At 36.5% G+C, this 25,324-nt stretch overlaps 1 protein-coding gene across 1 annotated transcript in view; it reads right to left on the minus strand.

The window, feature by feature from the left end:
* Positions 1-25,324, minus strand: part of RASGRP1 (RAS guanyl releasing protein 1) — a 45,052-nt gene that overhangs the window by 15,598 nt on the left and 4,130 nt on the right. The window contains exons 3-8 of the mRNA XM_075030382.1: positions 9,817-9,922; positions 7,667-7,729; positions 5,690-5,821; positions 4,443-4,596; positions 1,048-1,221; positions 194-310 (exon numbers count right to left, since the gene is read on the minus strand). Coding sequence (XP_074886483.1) covers positions 194-310; positions 1,048-1,221; positions 4,443-4,596; positions 5,690-5,821; positions 7,667-7,729; positions 9,817-9,922 — 746 coding nt within the window. The remainder of the gene's footprint in view (positions 1-193; positions 311-1,047; positions 1,222-4,442; positions 4,597-5,689; positions 5,822-7,666; positions 7,730-9,816; positions 9,923-25,324) is intronic.

Raw genomic sequence — 25,324 nt, forward strand, 5'->3', positions numbered from 1 at the left:
AGTGTAGGAGTAACTGGTATCGTAGAGATGAAAAGACAAAGAAAAACCCTCCAAAACCAAAGGAAGTCTTCCTTTTTCTTTTTTCTGTCTTTCTCTCCACCTTATCCAATGAAGTAAGGTTGTTTTTTGTGTGTGCGATGACAAAAAAGTTAAAGGTTAACTTATTTGTAAAACTTAGAGGAGCTATACCAACCTTAATTACATCATGAGGAACACATGAGCTTGTTTCCTTGAGTCTGGAAATGGAACTGTGACAAAGACCTCCTATCACTGCCATTAATGTATTGAAATTCTGCAGCTGGTGGAGCTTCTGTGTTGACATACAAAAAAAATCAGTATTTATTATTTAAAGGTTCAAGTTGTTCAATATGCACATCCCAATTCTACATTGCCTCTATTGTCTTCCTCTAAAGTCTTACAAGTTTTGTGCCACTATCCATTTGATTTCATTCATTTTGGTAATGAGTTGTTATTTTTCTGGGTGTAACATGTACTTATTCTACTGTTATTAAATCAGGTATTAATTATGCCGATATAGTAAGTCTTCAAAGTACTTCCTCAGTACTTCTCCCTCTTCCCACACTCTACCACATCCCACACTCTACCACAACTAGGAAACACTGCCTATTATCTTGGTTATGACTACAGTTGAATTAGTATGCAAAGAATATCAATAGGACCATAGCAGCTCTGCTTCTATCCAGTAAGGCATATCTGGTAGAAATGCTTCTAATCATGGCCAAAGGCATGATAGCAGTTCATGCTTTGGAAAGGTATGCAGTCACAGCTTGGAATCTCACCAGCTGATTCAAAAGCAAGTCTAGTTTTTCAATGAAAATAATTTCTTCAGAATGGATATGAGAAAGCCATGGTGCCATGACACTGTAATATCTGAATACTTGGTACGAAACCACAGCATACACAAGTACGCATGCTGTATGTATGAACCAGGAGACCAGTGCCAACATCCCCAGCTGACCCTGCAGTAGTAGTGTGGGAAGAGCAACTAAAGGGCTCTTAAACCACACATGTCAAAATTTAACTGACCTGTGCAACATGAATGAACTTGATGAACACTTCAGCCCGAAGCTGTGGTGTTGGTCTGCTGAGAACCATTAGCTGCACCCACTGAGAGATACCATTGCAAAGAGCAATTGATCTTTCCATTGTTGGATTCTCCTTCACACAACTATTCACAATGTAGTTCTGATAATCTGAGAACTTAAAAAAAAAAAACCAAAAAAGGTGTAAACGAAAACTCATCTACAGTTTCATATACCTCATGATCTGTGTGCAGATACAGGTCTGCTTTTCAAATGAAATATACAAGATATATTTTACACCTGAAATATCCATAAGACTGAAATCTCTCCTTTGTCAAAGCTTTGTTCAGTTCAAAGCAGAAGGCTTCAACTAATTAAATTAGCTGAAAGCATCTTTTCACCCTAATTTGTATCACATCATTTGCATCATGTATATCTCAGGAGCCTTGGCTCTTATAAACCCTAGAATAAGTAGAACTGGGGCCTTCCTCCTAGCCTCAGTGGCTCCATAGATTCATTGCATCTAGGCTTCTTCAGGGAAGGTGAAACTGAATTTAAAGTGTAATCTAGTAACTCAGTGATAGTTTAAGGAAGTTAAGTGTTCACTTTATGTAGCTAGGGCACATGTCTGAATAAGCTAATACAAAAGCAAGTTCAATGAGATTCATATAAAACTGAGATAAGACCATTGAAAGAGGGCTACAGATTCCTTAATATTTTTAATACAGCTTGTGAGATTCTCTTATTTAACCAAAGTGGTCTAAAATTGTTCAGTAGACACCTGTATGTGACAAATAGATTTTTTTAAGCCATTCTTCTGATTAAGATCAAAGAGAAGCAATCATTTGTTTTTGTTGATACAATGTTTATCCGTTCCCTTGATTTATCCATTAACAAGAATACACAAGAATTTGAACCATCATAAAATGTGACAGAGGATTTATACATCCATTCTTTACTATGACCACTAATACTAACATCTTACCAAAAACATTCATAGCTGTAATAGACACATATTCCTTTCTTAAGGCAACAGGAAGATGCTGAATGGCATTGATCCTTAAGAAAAGGTCGCAAATTGTCAAGCTGCTTTTTTTTCTTGCTCTCCCCCTCTCACTTTCTCTCTGCTTTTTAACTTTTTTCCATCCATTTAATAAGAACTATTAAAACTTTAAAAAGCAGATATGACAGCAGACATCTCTGGATTTGTCCTCTTATTAAATTAAAAATGGAAGAAACATTAACAGTAATAAGAGCAGCTGTCTCTGAGATTACATAGTACTTACTTATACTTATTGTTTGAATTTTGAACCCCAGCCAGATTTGGCTGGATCTTGATTTTTAAGCAACTACTCTATACAGATAGATAATTTTTCAATATCTGACTACATAATTATGGACTTCATAGCAGTTTCAGTACAATTATGAATCAGTTTGATTAGTTTATATTTTGTTCTCAGCAGCTCTCTCCTTCACAAAAGGAATTTTTTTAAACGCTGAATAAATTTTTATCTAACATACTACTTAAAGTTTCAAAATAACTTTGGTGCAAGAATATATTAACGAGGTCAGCTGTAACAAGACTGTTAGTGGCAGATATGGTAAAGAAGTCCAGGTACCTAAATAATGCAAGAGTCTGGTATTGCAATGACTAACTTATGAGCCTCAATAGGAAAGCAGAATCCAGATTCTTACAACAGAATGTGGCCTCCCTGTACTTTATAACTATAAATTAAAATGGTTTCCAAACACCAGCATACCTGCAGTCATTACTCTGTGAACACTACTCCCTGCATTTTTCTTTGCTGCAAGACACATGGTGTCCCATGGAAGATTTTGCTGTGTGCTCTATACGTTCAGGGGATCAAGTATTCCTTTCTGACTTTCAAATGACTGAACCTATGAATAGGTTATTCCAGTGACTGATAACACAGCAGGTCATTTGCAGCCTTTCTCCCAGTATATGCTGCCATGTTAGAATAACAAAAGGATTCTGTGGCTTAGTATATAGTGAATACATTCTGCAAAGAGTTAATTAATATAGCTATTTATTAATTACACATTATTTTCTGATCTGAGGTCTTGGTAAACTCAGTTTATACCAAAACATATGCAGGGACCCTGCATATAAAATGTATACAAGTATGTAACTGTTGGAACTCTATGACACATCTGACACTGACTGCTATCATACTTGTTATGCTTATTAATCATTAATTACTTTATGTCTGCACAGAGCTTGAAAATGTTAAGAATTATATAAGCTTTGCATATTATTACTGCCTACAGGCAGCAATCTGTGCATGACTCTGGTTCTATGGCTTTTTGAATTTAACACAAAACATGAAGAGTCATATACTGTCAGCTCAAAATAAAGTACACTAACACACAACTGTGAAATCTTCCACAATCTATTGAGAGCCCCTTTCCTTGCAAGACTTCATCTTCAGATTGTAGTGTTTCAAAAAAACCCCCACCAAATAAGCCAAACAAACAAAAACCCCTAAAAAAAACCACTTTGCTTTCACTGTTACCATCACACTGACTTTGCAACCATCTTAGATTCTGGTCTCTAATGTTCACTTTTCTTTTCCATGTGTGAACTGTATCAGGTTTGAATAGAAGTAATGTTGTAGCATATAAGGATGCAAGTGAAGCCAAGGTGCATAGGGAAGTTAGCAACTTAACTGTTACCAACATAGCTGAGAAAACAAATCGAATGAAAGAAAATATGAGACGAATCCTTAAGAATTGTTTGTGTACTTGAAAGCTTGTCTAATAAAATATTTTAAGCCCCTCTCACATTAAAAACATGGCATTTTCTCAAGTGCTTTCTTATCCCTAGTCTTTATTTTGTTATGCATAATCAAAAATGGCAAGCAGAGTCCAGTGGACATCTTCTATACAGACAGTCCATTAGTCACTGCACAAGAATGCTGCACTGTTTCCTACAACCACAGGAGGTTAGCATTCTAGGAGAAAATTCCAAGTTTCCTTCATCCCATTTTAGCCTGATTACTGATTTGGGTCAAAGGAGGCTGCTTGTTCATGTGCCCAATGACACCACTTGTTCTAACAAAAAGAGATTATTTGGAAGAAGATCAAATGGTTTACTCCTTTCCCTTCCAACTGATCATGCCCCAGCTCTGTTCCACAGTTGCTTAAAAGCTTCACTCTCCCTCTCTGAAATGACTGCAGCAAAAGGGTATGTACTCAGAATAAGTACCACCGACCACCTTCAAAACTAGTAAAACTAAAAGAGTCTGGACAGACTCAGCTTGTCCAACAGCTTGCATTGCAGGGTTAATGTTGTAATACTACCCCTCTCCCATCTTTTCTACATCCTTCCCATCTTTAAAATAAATGACTGAATAAATAAATAAATAAATAATCACTTACTGATATTCTTCTAAAAGACTTAAATTCAAGATAGGTAAGGTGGTCTGACAGCTCCTCTGGTTCAAGGTGATCAAAAAGAAGCGAGACTTTCCGTTTCTTACTGGTGTTGGCCTTCACACGCTGTGTCAGCTTTCGAGACCAATCCCTAGAATTTCTTTTAGACAAATTTTAAAACAGAATTATCCTGAGTTACTTTCTGAAGAGCAAACTTTTCCTCTCTCCCTAATACAAAAGTAACATTGTTTTCATGCCTTACTGCAAAAAAAAGTGAATTATTTGAATTTCTAAACAGCAAGCTCCTTTCATGCATTAGAGATTATAGGACAAAACATTATTGTTAGTCTTTATTATATTGATGTAGCACATAGGTACAATACAACTATATTACTAAACAGCATGAGATTATATATTGCACTTCCAGAATTGCTGTCCATAACTTTGTCTTCATTGAACACATCCAGTGCTCCTCCATTTAATAATTCTTACACATTTCCTTGACCAGCCTCTGAGTATGAACTGTCTGCCTATGCTATTCGCCCACGGAGTAATGAAATTTAATTGGATTTGAAAAACTAAATATCCTCTCTCATAACCAGATATAAAATGTATGCCAAATTCTGCTCTGCTTTCGCCTGTGCATTTCCAACCAAAGTATGAATTGACACTGTTATGCAATTCTGCAGAACTATCTTGCTCTCATATAACAAGGAAGATTCTCTTCCCAAGAAGGAACTATGTGATATATAACTGTAGGATTTATTCTGGACAGGAAAAGTAATTTTATAACTAAAATCACACAAAATAGTATCAAGAGTTTGGCAATGTAATAAACTGTATCTTCTCACTTACCTTTGGTGTTAAAAACAAACACTTTTTTTACCTCATCTGTTACCCAATCAAAAAATTTTCTTTCTCACTGACTTCAAGTGATCTTTCAAAATCATTAGGCCTCTACAAATTTTCTAAGTTCCCTGGATAGAGTAAAATTTATCTAGCATAAAGAATCAGCACAAAGTCTACACAGCAGTTAAATTCAACCTAAGTCATACTTGAAAGGCATTCTGTTCCTCTACATATTTAATCTATAATGATGTATAAACTCTTCTAAGGATAGGTAACATATGACTTACTAAAATTAACCCACTATAGGACCACTATCCTGCTATACTGGAGAGACATTATATTTGAATAAAGGAAATTCAGAGCAAAAGTTTGTTTTCCAAGCATAATGAGACTTTGGCACTCACATTTGGGTTGTGTCAATTAGATGACAGTGTAACTCCTCACCATTAGCTTTAACCAGTTCTTGAAATTCTTCCATAGTTGTGGATAGTTTAGAGTCCATTTTGAACATAACCCAGAACTCTGTAATCCAATACCTATTGCACATTGAAAATACAGAAACACAAAAATAAAGGTTTTGGTCTAACATCAGCAAGGCTGAAATTTAGATAGTTGCTCCTGTTTATGAGTTATATTTCTTCTTGACCAACTTCAGGGGATAAATTTTGCTTTTAGATGCTTTAGCTAGGCCACTGTGATTTTATAAAAAAATCAGAATTTCAAGATCAAAAACAAATCAGAAACTACCTGTCTTAATGCTGTATAGAACTATACTACATAAATGTTTGCAAAAAAATTCAATATTAAAATTTCTGGTTTCACATTAAATCTAGATAATATGCATGCTGATTTTTTTCTTCATGAACTTCTAGATAATTTTATATACTCCTTTAAAACCTGAAATTATTTAGTCTGGACATAAAAAAATGCACTGTGGTAGTCGGAATTTTATCTGTTAACTGAAGAAAAATTTACTAATTAAATATATTTAATCGTTTACAGATGACTCAGTCTCACGCGCACAAAATATTTTCCAAGAACTACACTTTTCTATGTTGGGCATTCAAATTGTTTCAGTCATATATTTTATATTTCAATTCCTATAGGTGATTTGTCACCCACTGTGGTGGGTTGACCCTGGCCAGCAACTAGGTATCCACCCAGCTGCTTGCTCACTCCTTCCCCACCCCCCCCAGCAGAATCACAGAGAGAATAGGAAGGGCAAAAGTGAGAATAATGTGTGGGTCAAGATAAAGACAGTTTAATAACTGAAAGAAAAAAAACTAACCAAACAAACAAGTGATGCAAAGGCAATCACTCACTATCTCCCACAAGATGCCCAGCCAATATCTGAGCAACAGCTACTTTGGAATGACTACCCCCCAAGTTTTTATTGCTGAGCATGATGCCGTATGGCATAGGAACACCCCTTTGGCCAATTCAGGTCAGCTGTCCTGCCTGTGTCCCCTCACAACCTCAAGTTCACCCCCAGCCTACAGTCTGCGGGGGCAGAGCGAGAAACAGAAATTGCATGCTGTGCAATCACTGTTCAGCGATAGCCAAAACGTTGGTGTGTTTTACTTACAGATGCAAAGCACAGCATCATAGGGGCTGCTATGAAGACAGTTAACTCCATCCCAGCCAGACCCACTAGACGCATGCATGTAAAAATCTGTGCTTGTTGGAAAAATGGAAATGCACATTCTTACAGATGCACATATGTATGAATTTGCCTAGAAGCAAAAATGCTCCCAGATCTCATACAATACCAAAGCATTCTGACCTAACCAGTAATCTGCTTTGAGATAATAAAATCATCACTACTTAAAACAAATTTTACCTTCCTGTTACTACTTATTTCCCATTTTGTGTAAAAAAAGTTTCATCTTTTTTTCCTCTGTTCTGTTTTCTGTAAACTGAGATATCAAACTTTACTATACTTAATTAAAAAAAAAAGTGATCTGGAATCATTGCAAGTGACTAAGTAGAATTACTAAGGAGAATTACCTACAGAATGCAATGAAGTTTTGCTTAATATAAGCAATATAGCTGCAATATCCCACTTTTTTTTAATAGACCTATGTAATATTAGACACAATGCTACCAATTCCTGAGCACTGTCAATTTTCACTGATGTTTAAGATACAGATTCATACAGACTCAGTTCAAAACTGTGACACAACAATTCATGCACTGACTTCAACGGATCTGCACAAAGCTGGTTGGGCCTTTTTGTGTAATGCTGCTAAACTAAACCTTGAAAAGCTGAAGCAGTATAGCTGTTTCTCTTTTTAATGTCAGCTTAAAATATGCAAAAGTATTCTTAGGTATGGCACATGGATAGCTGCAGACTAATAGCTACCAAGCAAGAATATTCTTACCTCACAAAATAGCATATCTTTACACACAGCATAGAAGATTTATTTTCTAAAGCATTAAGATAGGTAGAAAACTGTTAAGGAAAACCACATCCATTCACATATGACATGAAATGTAACATGCTTGATACTTCCCTATCTGTAAGCAGTAGGAATCATTCTACTGATGGCATATAATATCAGATTAGGGTTAGAAAAAGTTTATTGCAAATATGACTACTATGAGTTATACTGATGTAGCTGCCCTACTGAATAGTGTTAAGTAACAAAATGATTCAGCTTTCTACAGGTGTTTCTTTGCAACATGCCTCACAATTTCTAATAAAACTCATGCCCTTGCACATCTCACTAAAATTTGAAACAGTAATACCAAATTTATCAATTACTGCTCTTATGAAGAAATCCTTTTCAGTTAATTACGATTCACTGGAGCTTTTCCCAAAATGATGCTATTTTCCTTTAAACATAACCAGTTGTATACAATGGTAGAGAAAAATGTGAAATGCCTCTCCTTGCTAACCTCACCTTCCTAACCTGTGCAACAGTTTTCATTTGATTTGCTGTATAAATAACTGGAAAGAAACACCCAGATTTTTAGTCTATTAGCTCTATAAAACAATTTGTGATATTGTAGCCAATAGATTTTGAAGACATGGAAAATCTATTTGGAAAATGTATTATGCATATCTTGATTCTTCTGCTGTAGATTACACACATATTTTCAGTACTAAAAAACATAATTCAATGAAAATACTTTGTGGATCCTCCCACTGGAGGAACTGCATGCTAAATCTACTGCCACTGCTACTGAGGGAACATACCATCCACAATTTAAGCACCCATATGAAGGGCTTAAATTAGGCTGACTGTAGAACTAGTGAGGTCTGAATAAGTTCCCAAATATTCTGAAGGGCCCTGAACTGAATGTCTGAAATTAGATCACTTACAAATCATCCATAACTACCTAAAATCACTCACATAATTTAGGGGATGGAAAATGGTGAAACCAGGACATTTGCAAGGTTTTTCAAAATACAAGAACCCAGACTATCTGATCAATTCAAAACCATCTTTACCTTTCAATGTCTTTACAGGGAGCTATACACAGAGTCAAAAACCAAGCTTGCAAAATATGCAAGTCTGATAAAAGTTTGAATCACTTCTCTGACTGTAGAAAACGTTACTTCTCAGAAACATGCAATTACTTCCTTCCATTTTCAAAGAGCGCATGAGCCTAAGTTAAATGCAACACTACACCACAGTTGTAGCTTAGCACACTTGATCTAACACTTGTGGTTAGAGAAGCAGCAGGACAGTCAGAATCCAACACTATGCTAACACTCTGTGGTAAATGACGCTGCTTTTAAAAGCCAGAAAGATACAGAATCTGGGGGAAGAAAGAATTACCTAAATTAAATTGTACCAAAATTGGCTAGAGATTCTTAGCATGCCAGGTCTGCTTCCTGTGCTGTGCTCATCTAATTAGGAGTAAACATTTTGGAAAGCTAAGAAGTCAGGTAATATATTCCACAATTCCTAAGAAAGGCTAGTATTGCCAATATGATCTAGTAGCTTTGTTGTGAAAAACCTAATGAGCCAGAAACACACATGAATGAGTCCAGGCAGTCATCTCAAAATGGGAACAAATGGGAAGGAAAAGCTTATGATTTATTTTGAGTGTGTGAGTGAGAAATAGCATTTGTTGAAAATTTTCATCTCCAGATTATACAATCAGAGTATTTTCAAAAATTACACTTCTGTTCTTTGCTCTTCTATCTGTATGGAGGACACAGAGAAAGAGATCTGAAACTTAGGCCCAGGTTCACAGTACCTAACTGAGGTGCCTATGTTAATCTAGAACCTGCTAGGTAGTCCCTCCGTGGCCAATGGACAGTGATTTATGCTACTTCAAATCTGAATTGGAGTTTCATCTTTTTCTCTGTGGATGATAAGCTAAACCAAACAAACAAAAAAACCCAACCCTAAACCAAACAAAAACACACTATACAACCAAAACATGTAAAGAACAAGTATATTGTTTAATGAGTAGAACAGTAATACACCCATAGATTAAATATCCTCTACTTACCCATTTCAAAGTTGTCAAGTTATCTAATATTACCTTAACAGCAGGTGAATATTACAAAGGATATAGATCAATGAGTTTCTGGAGCATGTCTGCAGAGGAGATGATAAACTGATGCATGGCCAGAATTATCTTTAGCAGCTGGTTGTTTTGATATGCATTTCCTTCTAAATCTGGAAATAAAAAAAAAAAAAAAAAAAAAAAGGAGTATTCATATTGAAATCTTGGTATACCTTGGTAAACAACTTGCAAAAGGCTTTTTCAGAACACTAATTCTAATCAGGCCTGTTCACCTACGCTATTTGAAAGATAGCAGTAACTTAGTAACTTCGGAAGTGTATCATTTTTCTGATGAGAACTATGTATCAACAACTATAATTCACTACCAGGATTTGGAAGATCCTTAAAAAAAAAAAAAAAAAAAAAAAGGCAGTTATGTCTCAAAAGCACTCAAAATATCCAGATAATTATACATAAGGATCTCAGCCCAGCAATGCACTTAAATGGTTAGTTTTAGGCAGATGAGTATAACCTTTGAAACAAACTAATGAACTGCAGAGCAAAAGACTTCAGTTACTGATCTACACCAGTCAGTCAGTGGCATGACTGAACTTATCAAACAGAATAGCAATATTCTTAAGTGTTTGTGAGCCTTTTTGTACAACCGACATACATAACACTAAAGTACGTGCACAGGTTAGGATCTATACCTAGATGCACATGGAACAAGATATAACGTATGCAGAAGCCCAGAGGTTAACCTATGCATACTCCTGTTGCTGGACCTAAATGTCCCAACACATTTCCTTGAACTATGCGCTACAAGGATTTCACTTGAAGAAGGTTTTTAAGACTACATCTATCTTCTGGGTCTTGTGGGGGTTTTTTCCATATTCAGAAAAGATCAAGGACATAAAATGTAACAGAATGTTTAAAATAGTTTCCATTTGTATAACAAACACAGTACTGAAAGTGTTTGTAAACATTAACAGATGATTTTTTTTTCTACAGCCTGCCATGAGAGAACCTAAGTAGCTTGAACTGGAATTAGACACCATTTCAAACACAGAAGAAAATTTACCTTTTTGAATAATTTTAAATACACTGTCCTCTATGAGGATAAATGTACTTATCACTTAAAATAGCAATAACAGAAACAATATGCAGAAGCAACGCACAATAAGGCAAAATGGAACAGGTAGGTGAAACAGCAGATTTGCAGCATATGAACTGGCATCTATTACTAGAGGGGAAAAAAAATTTTTTTTAAATTGCACAACACCAAAAAGGAACATTGAACTTAGCCCACTTGCAAAACAATATAATCCATGTTAGTCATTCAGCAAGAGTTTCCATGCCTTTCTACAGGAAGGTATCAAATGTGAAGAGAGAACCCCAGAGCCCAGGCCTTTCCTTTCGAACAATACATTGGATCTTTGCTAGAACTAATAAAGTCTGATTTCCTCTAGATCTGTCTCTTCTGTTCTTCACTCCACAATAGTCCTATTCATGCCCTTTATCACTATACTCTCCCCTGAAAGTCTTTTCCTTCTCTTCCTCACAACAATGCCATAACTCCTCACTCATGCTTAAAGCTATTAGCTACACAAAACCTTGAATCCAGGCTGACTGGCCAGACAGCAAATCAAATCAAACCAATGCTGGGCTCACACAGCTGCCCCTACACCAACATGGGTACTGATCTGGATGTCTCTCTTCTACACAAGCAATTCTTTGAGATTCCCATCTTTCCATTAAATTTAGTTTAAGCTGGCAGACAGGCTGACTATTTCACGCAGAGTAGATACAGTTTAGTAGGAAGGTGACTCAGAATGGCCTAGATCTGTAGTTTACATGTGAAGTTATTGTTTTAGCTGACTGTTTGAAGCCCTGAAAGCAGAGGATATGCTGGGTATCATATACCTGGTGTGGGTTAACTTCATTCTTCTAGCAAAAGCTTAGTCAGTTTGGAGGAAACTTAATACAATAAAGAGTCTTGAAATACCTACAGCCAGCCTCTCAGGCAAGACAGGCAGAAAAATCCTGATCAGTAAATTCTGGCAGAGCCTATGTGAACATGCATCAACCCACTCAGCACTATCAAGCCCAGAATGAGGACATCATGCATCAGGTGATCTTCAACACTGAACACGAGACACCGCTTTCTGAATCTATCTTCTGTAGTTACACTTAAATTGTAAGGAGCAATTCTACTTACAGCAATATGGGCGAGGGGAAAGTCTGCCTGTCCTATAGCCCCATAAATGAGACCCCAAGTAACTAAAAGTTCTTGAGCTGCCTTTTGACTTATACTACAAGTTCTCAGTTTTATAGCATGAACCGAAGTTTATGCATTCCTTGCTCATGTTCTCACATAATTTCATTCATTACCTAGAGAATCTTTCTGGGATATAAACTACCTAGGTATTACAGCAGGTGCACTGAGGGCAGAACAGCAAAGTATTCATCCAGAGAAGTAGGAAATTTGCAGAGGAAGGCTGGAACATCAGAAATCAGTACTTATTCAGGCCTTTAATATTTGGCATTTTGTACTCTTCCAGTGTCTTCAGGAAGACTAAAATTATTTTAGGCCTTGCACACAGAGGCCTGTAACAATTTTCACCCATTTTAAAAAACTTGGTGTTCTGCCAGAGCCTCCATCCAACAGCTCTTGTTTAATCAGAAAAGCAGTTCAATATATCCTTAACTTTGAAGCCAAATCGTCATGTGCACATGTACTATTAAGTATATACAGCTGTAATTAAATGACCAGGTTTTCAGAAGCGCTCAATATAGATCATCTCCAGCTAACAAAGACAGCAAATAACTCTCTCTCCTAGCAGTTTCTCCTTTGTACATATTCCAAAATCCTCTGCCATGACATAACACAGGTAACAGTTGGTACCAGGTTCCAGACTGAATTTCTGTCCTCTAGAAGGACTCTTTTCCATTTTACCTTTTCCATTTTACAATTCAGAGAAAAACAGTATGTTCTGACTACTACTAGTGATTAGGTCAACACATTTACGGTATTTTCTTGCATAATGAAAGTGCATTTGTGCTTCACGACATCCAGACCTAAGTATCTCACAACAGAGATAGACTTCATTATGACGACATGCAATTATTCTGCACGCATTAAAGCAGTACTAAATTTTGTGCTGTCCATTCTCTCACCCAACTAAAAGGCTTATCTCCACAAAGAAAACCATTGTATTGGTGATGGTTTAAAAACAAAAATAAACACTCTGCAGGAAAAAAAACCTTAAGGTTCCCAGTACAGTTCAGCACTTAACAGCAAGCCTGCATGGAACTGTAGCAGTTTTACAAACACAAGCAGTATCAAATATTTAATGTCATCTTCCTGACCAGTTTTAAAAGGAAGGACTTTTCAAGTGCATACACCATGATACAGCAGGTGTTACTAAACAGAAAAATATTGAATCTGATTCCTCTTCCATCTGTATTTCACAAATTCATAATTCAAAAAAATCCATGGAGTTAAACGGCTAAAAATGGGCCTTAGGTGAGCAGAGACTCCAGCTCAGTTTCAGTTTCAGAACTGTCACTGGGTCTTTCACATCTCTGACCACTAGGTCACTTCTTTTCAGAGAGCTAACCTGTAGCTGTGTGTAAGGAAGTAACAAAAGCGGTGGTAAACTATCTCTGTGCAAACAGTGGAGCCAATAAGAGGGCTTTCCTGACTGTGTTGCAAGTGTCTCTGAATGCCTCTGCAGCATTCTCTTGAACCTCCAGCAGTTTGTTTTAAAACTTTGAGACTCATTTTCATTTCCGTTTGTATACCTGTTTCTAACCACACACCCTGCTGAGCAAAAACCACTAAGTGAATACTAAATAAAGTGGAATGGGTGTGTTTCAGTTAGTCGATTTACCTTAAAGCAAGCTGCAAAATACTGCATAAGCCTTAGCTTTGTTTCACTGCACCAAAATACAAATAACCCAATGGTTACACGCTTTTCCTCCTCTAAATGCCTTTATTGTACTAAGATGTTTTAATAAATATTCTTTGAAACAAACAAGGAAGTGGGAGTTGAATATACTTTTTCAGTACTTAACTACATGAGTCAAAACACAAAGACATTTAGGGCTAAATATTTTATTATCTACGTAGTAACACAAAGCTGCTAAAAACTACAATTACAAAAGTTCCATTGCATATGCAAGACTCAGAACACACAAGGGTAAGAACATCATAATCTAGGCCCATCAGCCACTCTATTGCACGATGCAATTGGTGGCTCCCTGTAATCTATGACTTAGAAACAACTGAAGTATCACTTGTTCCTAGAATAGTTGAAAGAATTGAAGTACTCAAAGGCCAATAAGCAAGGCTTTAAGAGCACGCTGCCCGCTTTTCACCAGGTCCTGATGGCCATGAAGCCTGTGGTAAACACACTTAACAGAAAGAGTATGTTCAATAGAGAAGATCATTGTAGTGAGACCTACCCACTCATAAGTGCAATGATAAGGCAACAGGAAGAATGCCAAGGATGTCTTAACTGAACTGAATTTTGCAAGAAAGAAAAGTTAGCTTTTCTAGGTCGAAGAGGCCTTTATTTCATAAGCATTGTCTTTATTTCATAAGCAGGTTCCAACTCTATCACCTAATGTACAATTTGAAATGAATCAGAAATTAATCACAGAGCACTGACATCACGTGATCAGTGACTAAGCTACTAAGAACATGAATAATTTCTTTAGAACATGAATAACTTCTTGTAAACTCCCTTAAGTCTTCCAGTGGTTATCAAAAAGTAGCACCAGAAGCAATGCAATGCAAGAAAGCATCAAGCAATTGCCAGGCAGTCTTATTCAGTGCAAAGCTGAAAGTCATGGGTTGCTATACTGATATGCTACATCAAATTCTTCAAGATTTCTGCAAAGTGTTTTTTTTTCTGGTGGCTTAAAGATGATGGTGTGGGGATGGTGTTATAAATGTCTGCAAAGATTACTAAAGCAGCATGTGATTTGAAAACTGAGGGAACTGATGTTCTCAAGGTCTCAAAGACTTCGATGAAACACACAGACATGTATGAAATCTGAAGGTACACGTGGGAGTACATGCTAGGGTTTAGTGACTGAACTGAAACAGCCATAAGTCAATGTCTCTGCCCCACGAGAGGTGCAGTACTACGAGACAACCTTAGACTGGCTAGAAGCAACCAAATTTGAATTAAATAGTTCATGAGTATTTCATGGATACCTCCTGGAACTTCCCTTCACAAACAGGAAACACTCTGTTCCCCTTCAGCTTAAAACTTATGCAACACATAGTAGTCTTCTTACTACAGATTTATTATTGCTGTGTTGGAATTTGGTACCCTGTCATTTAACTCTCTTCATTAAATTGATCACATTTGGTTAGAATCAGATTCATAAGAAGCCATCACCCTGCTCATCAGTTATGACACCATTGAGGGTCAGCAAGCACTTTCAACTTAAACTAGGGTGTTTAATTTTTGAATTGGAAATAGTCTTTATTTTTAATGACAGCTGAAAGCTCAGCTGATGGCAGAAATCAGGGCTAGGAGCTAATGTACTCTCTATTCCCCTGCTCCAATGCAGAATCAGCTTTCTCAAAGCCAGTATGCTTCAGAACCAGTTTAATTTGTTGTTAAAATTCTACAGTGATGAGGATTTCACAGCCTCTGTAGGTGACTTATTCCAGCACTTGAGCATGTCCGTCATTAGAGTTCTCCTTACTGTCTAATCAAAGACTGCAGGCAACTTGGGCAAGCTTAAGCACATTATACCTGACCTGCAGCAGACAGAAAAAACACTCTATCTTTTATCAATATATTTTCTCTATTTAAGGATTGCTCCCCTTGTCTCTTTTCTGAGCTAGGAAACACCAAATTTGTCAATTTTATATAGGTACATAATACCTTTTTATATATATATATACACATTTTTATATATGTAAATGTACATATATAATGTGTGTATATATATAAAAAAATAAAAATAAGCACACATATCCCTCTACGCATGCACTTCTGTCCTTAGAGTTTCTGCAGTGGTACAATATCATTAAACTATCTTCAGTTTTAAAATCCATCTTCCCATTCAGATCCTTTTCTGAAGAAATGCTATATATCAAGGATTTTACCTTACTGTTTTTACAACTGATTACCCTAAGTGTAGAACTTTGTACTTGTCCTTAGTGAATTTTTCTTTACTTCAGATCAGTATTTTAAGTGCGTAATATCTTTCAGAAATAACTTAATTACAATGTCCTTACAAAGATGACACACTAATTAGGTAAAAGAATTATTGTTTTAATTTTAGCTGAAGCAGAAAGCAGGTGGAGTCTTAAGCTCTCCAGCTTACATTTAATTCTATACAGGATGGTGGTGTTCCCCCTCATGCAACTAGAATGCTATATTGTTTAGCAGATAGTACCAAAATACTCAGGGAATTGCGCTAAAGCTTTTTTTTTTTTTTTTTTTAAATTGGCTTATTGTGCATACATGCTTGTAACTATTGAGTAATACATAAATTTATTTACACAAGTAATTGGTCTTAGGAGGAAAACTCCAAAATTAAAATGAGAACAAATCAGTATTTTCCAGAGGGGAAAGAATCATACTACTTTGTGATCAATCCTGCACCAACAGAACCCTAAACAAGCCAAGTAAACACAGATGTTGGAAGAAACCCTATAAACTTGACACTTCTCCAAGTCTACTTCCCTCTTCAAATTCCCTACAGAACGGGGCGGGGGGGGGGGAGAACCCACTGCTGTTCCTCCAAATACTCATTAACAATGCAGATATATTCAAGACACAAGTGAGTCTAATATGCATCCAAAAAGGATAATAAGACTGTACTATGTGAGGGTAGGGAACATTAGGGGAGAAAAATCTCAAGGGAAAGCCATTACCCTCTCTCAGAAACAGCTTTTGGGAAGCTACATCTTGCAGAAAGAACTCTGGGTGGGTAATTCTTTGAAATCAAAACAAGAAGATAAAAGCTCTTGTCAAGGCAAAATGGGATGATTTTGAAAAATTAAAATGTACTTCGAGAGAAACCAAATGAAATGTGGGTGGAAAGCATTCCATTAGCCTTGGAAATTTAGATCAAGTACACAGAACAAGATAGAAAGTTCACACACACACACACCCCCCCATACATTGTTCTACAGCATGTTTAAAATATTGATTTTAGCAAATTTAGATAAGAACTTTTTAATCAAATAGTCTTTTTCTCCAAAGCCTACAAAACATCATTTGAGTGTTCAAGACTTTTTCAAAGCTTTAAATCATGATACTGGAGCCACATGCAGCTTTTGAGCTGCAGGCAACTCTTAAATAATTGAAGTGTAATGCCTGGCCACACAGCTGGTGTGTCATAAGCATGGATAGATAAGATGAGACTCCCGGAACAGAATCAGAAACTTCTGAGGCTGGTATCACTATTTGACCACTGAACCCAGCTGCATGCTTCACACTTACTCATCCCACAACTGCAGTGTTTTATAACAAGCTTCTCTCTAACTGCATGATTGATCCTGGGGCAGCCAGTTATCAGATCCAAGGAAGTATGAACTCAGCCCCATCCAAAGGTTCAAATTGTAACGGACTAGCAGACATCAAGCTGCTTTCCTCTTAGGGACTCGAAGATGTTGCAGATCACTTAGATCCCAGTTCCTGGCCTTGATTTTCATTACTGATGCATGCTCCAACTCTACTCCTGCTCCAGTATTTCTGACTTACTGTTTCCTGTTTCCCTCCCTTACATACCTCAGCTTTCTAGTCTTTTCTCTAACTTCCAGATATATCTCTAGTATTAGTGTTTACAGACTCTGGCAAAGTAGCTTCTAACCCAGCAGATGGGGCATGCCTTTTCACAACTGCCCCACCAGCAAGTAGGCTGGGGGTGGGCAAGAAGCTGGGAGGGGACACAGCTAGGACAGCTGACCCCGACTGACAAAACAGATACTGCACACCATATCATGTCATGCTCAGCAACAAAAACTGAGTTGAAGTTTGCCACAGCTGCCATTGCTCAGGGACTGGCTGGGCATCAGTTGGCTGGTGATGAGCAATTAGTTTTTTTCACATCACATGTTTTTCTTGGTTTTGTTCGGTTTTTTTGGTTGTTGGTTTTGTTTGTTTTAAACTTATTAAACTCTCTTTATTTCAACCCATGAGTTTTCTCACTTTTACCCTTCCAATTCTCTCTCCCATCCCACTGCAGGGCCTGGGCAGGGTGGGTGGTGGGGTGTGTAAGCAAGCAGCTGTGTTGTGCTTGGCTGATGGCTGGGGTTAAACCACAACAGTTCACCCTTAGACTGAAACATCTCTTGTTCACCATAGATGAAAAGAACCAAAGTTTAAAAAACAAACAAACAAAAAAACCCCAAACCCCCACGCAGCTTCATTCCAAACTTAAAAAACATACCTAATCACCAGGTACTGCTATCAAATTACCTGCATTCAGAAGCAGCTTCTCAATTGCCAATTCAAGCTAGCTGCAGTATGCCAAATTTTCAGAGAAACATTCCCACATGTGTTCAAGTGTAAGCTTTATTGGCCCCAATGTATTAGCTGGTCTAGTTCAGAGCAAGAGTCTTATGCCTCCCAAGTACTGTTGCAGGGCATTTGTTAATATTACTAATAAAGGTATTTGATTGTTTTCTATGTTATTCAACCTAAGTACTTTTTTTTTCTTTTTTCTTAAATGTACACTTTTAAAAGAGTAACACTACACACTGGAGGTCAACATTAAACATAACTGGTTTCCTGGAGGAAGAGAGAAGACAAATCTCACCCATACCCAAAGTGAGTATTTTGAGAGTGAATATTTTTCCCAAAAAAAATGTAAAGGTTAAAATAGAAAAGAAGCTCTTGACATCTCATGCTGTTCTCTGCCGGAGGAGTTCCGTATTTCCAAAGAAAGATATTACTGCATATCTCTAAATGATCTTTTGACACAATACAGGCGGCACAAGGCACTGAATTTTTCTGAACGTGAGCTCCATATACATTTGAGTATTAAAACTGCAGTGTTTGGGGATTCCTGAAGTCATCACCAATGCAAGTGTAATCTTAATAGCTCCCAACAGGTACTCTCTTATCTTTGCCTTTTGCCAGCGGTTGCACTTGCACTGTCTTACCTCAGTAATGGGGGGAAAAAAAGTGATATCATGTTTAGAAAGTTACCTTAGCTTTTAATCTCCAGCCTGTCCTGCATAACAGAAAGATCTACTGAACTATGTAACAGTCTAAGGGAAGCCCCTTATTTTTCAGACTTAAAAAAGCAATGTAAAAACATGTCTTCACACTTGGCGATACACAGCAAAATACTAAAAGACTTTACACTAAAGCACACACAAACCAAACCAAATAACATAGGAAGTAAAATGCATGGGGAAGCCTAAAGAACAAGTGACTTATTTCTTGCTTCAACTTCATACATAGATTGAGGAATAAGAATTAAATTCATACAACATTCTCAGGAGAATTAATCATTTTCTATTGCTACCTAAGCTTTTTTTGCATTGCTAAATAAAAGTTATATTTTTTTCTGAAGTTATATTTAGAGGTATGAAGATAGAATTTTATATCACATCACTGTGGTAAATATAATTAAATGGGAGACTGCTTCATAAAGCAAGAAGTCTAAGTTTTCTTCATTTTCTTTTATTACTTATTTCTTGACTTTGGAAAATTATATTGAAAAGACTGAAGTCAAATTAGCTAAATGGAACTTTAAAATATGAAGATCTCTAAGTTGCTTGTCTTTGGGAAAACTTTTTCCACAGACATCAGGTTAAAAATGAAATCTATTTTCATTTTGGTACAATCACAATTAACTTTAATAGTTAGCTAAACAGCACTTAGTGTTCTCCAGAGCAGTAACTACTCTTCTGTTCCCACAATGTCATGCATTCTACAGAGCAGTAATGACTCTTCTGTTCCCACAATGTCATTAATTGATCATTAACATAGTTTCTCTTGCCAAGCAATACTAAAGTTTCTGCACTGTATATGACCAAATCGCACCCAGATTACTTAACACACAATGATCAACAACATTTTAATACGGAACAATACCATGAACAAACTTTAAGTACTTTTGGGGAGTCTGGAGACCTCAACATTCAGCCTAGGCTTCAGGGGCAAGGGGTGGAACCCTGCAAGTTTGTGGAGCACAAGATAAAAACAAATGCCTATTCAGGCAAACCTAACAGAAAAAAAGTAAATGACCAAAATTGCCTTCTGTGGGTGTGCATATGCCTTGAAATATGTAACTGCTTTTGAGTCAGAATTCTATGTTAGAATTTGGTATATGGTAAATTTGGTAAAAGGATAAACTTCATACTTGAACTGTGATTGTTTTACTAGTTATTGTACGTTTTAACTAGACTGGAAGAAAGTACTTATGTTAAGAGTAGAATGGGTTTTTCTAGATAACTGAAAGCAGAAAAACTGGATAGAACTTTAAAATTTTCTGTATTTTAGAGAAGATGGCTACAGTTCTCCTAATGAGTTAACTTGCCTGTTTCATTGTTTGTAAAATGGATGCAATACTTACCTGGCTTTCAAAGAATTCCTAAGACTCGATATATTTTTGCATGATATTGATACAAAATTGAGCTATAAAAACTATCAGTTCATAGAACTAGACAGCTCTGCTAATTAGTTATTTTTTTTATTCTAGAAAATGTTAACTATGATTAACTTGTACAGTTTTAGGTAGCTAGCACCTAGGAGGCAACCAGCACCAGCACCTTTGCCAGATTTCTGATTTCTGTCAAAACAATTCTGTGGCATCTTTCATCCAGATCAGTCTGGAATTGGTTTCCAGAGTTTCTAAGGTTTGTTTACAAACATCTCTATCACACATTGAGGCAACAGGCTAGCTTAGCACTGATCAGACACTGCAGAACAATTTGCATCACAACCTCCTCTTACACCTAGCTGTCCAAGAGTATTATGACCATTAGAAGTTGCAAATTGCACTAGGTTCACCTAAATTCTATTAATAACATTGCTAATCTTTGAGGTTATGATTTTTAACTGCTTTGAAAAGTACTAGCCATGGGTTTAAATCTTATTTTAATTTTTATTTTTTTTTTCATATTGAAGATTGATGTAGCGGTATAAACAACTAACTCCACTGCAAACGGTTTATTGTGGCTCATCTTCCAAACAGAATTATGCTACACGCTCTGGGAAATATTTTGGTTGCTTTCCTAAAGCGCTTTACTTACATCTCTCTTAAGAAACCAGACACAGGGACACTACATGGCGACATGCATTTAAAGATGATGTTTCATTATTTCTTTTTTCCATTGAGCACATTCATCTTGTCTAGCAGTAACTGAAGTGCCTGAATTGTAGAATAAGCATAGGTCTTCTGTGTGCTACAATATACATCCTTCCACTACTCAAATGCAAGAGGCGAATGAGTAAGATCTCGCACTTAAAGGTTAAGGACAGAAATACCTTCATAATATTAAAATTTTGAGATCTTAGGGGTTTCTCAGCTCTTAAATGACCCTCAGATGTTTTTAGGAGGACACAAGTGTTTGTATGAATTACGACTTTCAAGTGCACTCTTGGAATTTTTTGTTAGGTAGTTCTAAGTAACACTCCAGGGACATAACAAATTGACACTATGCTGAAGATACATTTTGTCCCGATTGCAACAGAGTTTTTAAACACTTGTAAAAACAATTTAAACAAATGTTTTGTGTGGGCAAGGAAAAGGCCCTCTGACCCTACGTGGTCTACAAGCTTGAATGCATGTTAAAATAGTTCATCCAACACTTGAAAGTTGTATTTGTTTAAAAAAATAAGCACACTTAAACCTTACTCAAGATTAAAAAAAAAAAGTACATTTATAAGATAAAGAGAAACGCTTATAGTCAAAGGAATGAAACAGGGACCTCTTACCATGCACAAACATGTAGTGAAGATACAAACAGAAAAAAAGTATCTGCTAGAATAGAAACTGACTTGCTAACACATAGTCAGAACATCAAGCTCACAGTAGCATGACAGTCTAGGGTGAAAAGTGTTAGGAACAACTATTACTTCATTTCTGTAGTTAGCAGGTATACAGTTAACAAGATATCCAGTGAAGTGAACACTGCTGTTATATTTTTCCTCTCTGATCTGTAACACTTTCTGGACTAAATATATGTTAACATGCATTTATGCAGTCTCACAAAGAATGCTGTAAGAACTAGCAAAACGTAGGGCTGTGCTACTAGGTATATGCTTCCTGTGTTCTACTGAACTGTCAGCATTAAACAGTTAATATGGCTGTGGACCAGCAAAGCAGACCCTACTCTGTCGGTTTCAACAACAAAGCTGGTAAGTGTCTTTACAGCTAGCAGCAAAGTAGGAGACAAAGCCATATTGACTTTCAGAGAACTGTCTGCCAGTCAAAGTACATTCTTTTCCAGGTATTTTATATACTACATAATGGAAAAACATGGATGCAGGGGGTTAAAAGTCACTGTTCTACTTACAGTTCCACTCCAGAATCACAGTCACTAATGAAGATTTTCTCCAGAATAAATTATCTCCCTCCTGAAGCTGTCATATTCCACGCCAAGATCTATTTATTACTTCTTTGCTTCCCTGAACTCACAGCTTCAGCCATCTTGTTGCCAATTGAACATCTACCTTTAATTTTCTCTTTATGACCTTTCTTTTCAGAATTCACCTCTCTGATGGAGAGATTTCACTGAATCCTCTGTATTTTCTAGTCTTTTCAATGATTTTGCCCTACCTCCTGCTCTTCCCCTCTAAGCACTCTCTTCCCTTCTTTGATTTCTCTTTCCCTTCATTTCCCTGTTATGACTGCTCTTTCTTTCCACACAATCACTTTTCATCTTTAAAAGTTATTGTCAGCTCCACTTACATGCTACACTTCCTCTTCTTTTCTAAGGCAATCACATGTGATGCATTTACTTGAGCTCTACAGCTCTTCTTGTCAATCCAGATCATAGCAGTAACAGCATCCTGTAGCTACTTACAATGTTGAGAGATCTTCCAAGTCATGTAGAATGTGTTTTGAATCACTGTCCTATATAAACAAATCTCTTCTCCTTAAACTGATAAGAGCGGTTTCAAGTCTCTACAAATCTTCTCCTAATCTCAGGACCAATACTGCTTTCTAAGACACTTCCTGCCTTCAACGTCCCATCATGCTATTTTTCCTGAACTCTTGCTTACATCCTGGCTTTTCTGTTGCCTTTTCTTTTGGCAATGGATTTGCAGAATAATTCATCTTACACATCCTGATGCAACCTTTCATGGGATTTGAAGAAACCTCTACTTTCAGCATCTCCTTCTCATCATGCAATTGAATAAACACTGGTGTAAAGCTGATCTCTCAGATGTAGTTATCATGAACCACATCTACATGACTTCACACTCCCTCATATGACCCTCACTATTTCTGTCACTAAAGCACATGCCTATCATTCATCAGTTCAAGCTAAAGATGACCAAATTTGAGAGGTGAAAGAACACACACTAATCATCCCAAAGTAGATGTTTAAGGTAATTACACTGAATAAACTTTTGGTCTTTTCTTAAAAAAAAAAAAATTTAAAAAAAAAAATTTGTCCACATGCTAGTGTCATCTTCTACCCAGCACTGTTGTAGACCCACAGACAGTATCACTAACTCCAAGATCCAATCTTTGTTCCTTGCCTCCTCTGCATAGGTTTTGGATTAAACTTGGCTCTCTGGACAAAACTTGTCTTTCTACAAAACATCCTGGAATTCATTTACAACACCATGGCAAGCTTAGCTTTCTCACTCTTAACTTCAACTTAGCATATCCCCCTTTCTCACTTTTTCCCCTCATCCATACTGTAAGATAAATACTCATACTTGTGTTCTTCACAGCTGTGTGTATTAATTCTTAATACCTTCTTGATTATACCTTTTTGTGACATTCTCTGCATATCGGAAAAAGCTGCCAGATTCCCCTTACACACCATTGTTGACAGCAGCCTCTCTTACACATTATTTGCTTTTTCCAAACTTGTATAATTGAGTCCAGGAACATAAATTTAGCTGCATACTTTATGTCAGAATTGTATTTGTAATTGTACACATAATATTAACATGATGCAGTATATATTCTGAAATGTGACAAATCATCATCTCTACCTATTGCATATTGTTCTCCTTAACCCTAGACAGCAAATGAATCAAGGCCTTTTTCCAGAAAGTAAACTTAAAATATACAGAGCAAATCTGTGCTTATAACTTGGGGGTTTCTGTATTTTTAACATTGAAATAAAACTTGCTGAGATCACAATAATGAATTTCTAGAATAACATACAAAATATTATAGGTCAGCATATCTGAGACTGAAGATATAACCTCAGTCTGAATAGAACTATTAGAGTACAGGGTGACAACTTTACTTTAATACTATGCACGGGAAGAGACTTACTCAATCACTCAGTTTACTCGCAATCATTCAGCAAAAATGCTTTTTTCCCCACCATTTTTCTTGCTATCACCACCCCTCCTCAAACTCCCAGATTAAAGTTTATTCCATCTCTTCCTCTATCAGCACAATGATGTGAATGAATTTTGCATAGTGTTTTTGTTGGTAGCTACAAAAACCTTCTTTAAGGAACTTAGTTATGTAAGTTATTTATAGTTGTAACAGTTATACTTTACAATTTATTTAAATACCCTACAGGGAAATTCCAACATAGCTTAAGAACCTGCATAAAGTCATAGAAGATGTACAAATACAGACACTACTATGAATTGCCCAATGAAGAGTCTAAACTTCTGCAGCACACATTATAATTCTAGCAGTCCTTAGTGAGTTTAAGATTGTGTTTGCAGATGCACTACAATTCGCTTTGCTAGACCTACATACCATTTGTCAAGGTTCAAGAAAACCCTATTTAGTGGGCAATGGTAAATTTTCTAACTGAAGTATGAAACACTTTAGAAAGATCCGCATGCATATATAGCTGAACTGGACAGGTACACTTGATTTTTTTTGTCACCTTAGTCCTTATAATATACAGATGCACTGGAATCTAAGAACACATAAGCATGTCTAAGTTGATATACATAGAGTATTAAAAAAAAGTATTAAAATAATTAAGCCAACAATAATCTCCCATTCAGGGTTTTACCTACACTACTTGAAATCAATCGCCGTAATCATTTTACTAGATTTTTATAACGTTACATTTATAGTATCATTTTTTCATAGAAATGTGGACACAGTATTATTGGTCAAGTTGTCAAAGTATTAAAACTGTATGAAGGTCTTACACATGCTTTAGATGTCTTATCTCACCCCCAGCGAGCCAAAACTTATAAAAATATGAATCAACATTTAGGAATTAGGGCTTTATAGCAGCTCAGTGGATATGTTCTTCACAATAATTAAATGGAAGAGAAAAGAAGCCAAAAAGAAAAACGTTACTGACAATTACATGTTTCATTGACTTCTCAGACATGTATTTTTCTACACATGCTGGCTTTAAAGTTTAAAAAAAAAATTCCAATGAATATGAAAGATTAGTGATTGTTTATACAGTATTTGTG

This window comes from Buteo buteo, chromosome 6 (assembly GCF_964188355.1).
Source record: "Buteo buteo chromosome 6, bButBut1.hap1.1, whole genome shotgun sequence".
NCBI classification, from domain to species: domain Eukaryota; kingdom Metazoa; phylum Chordata; class Aves; order Accipitriformes; family Accipitridae; genus Buteo; species Buteo buteo.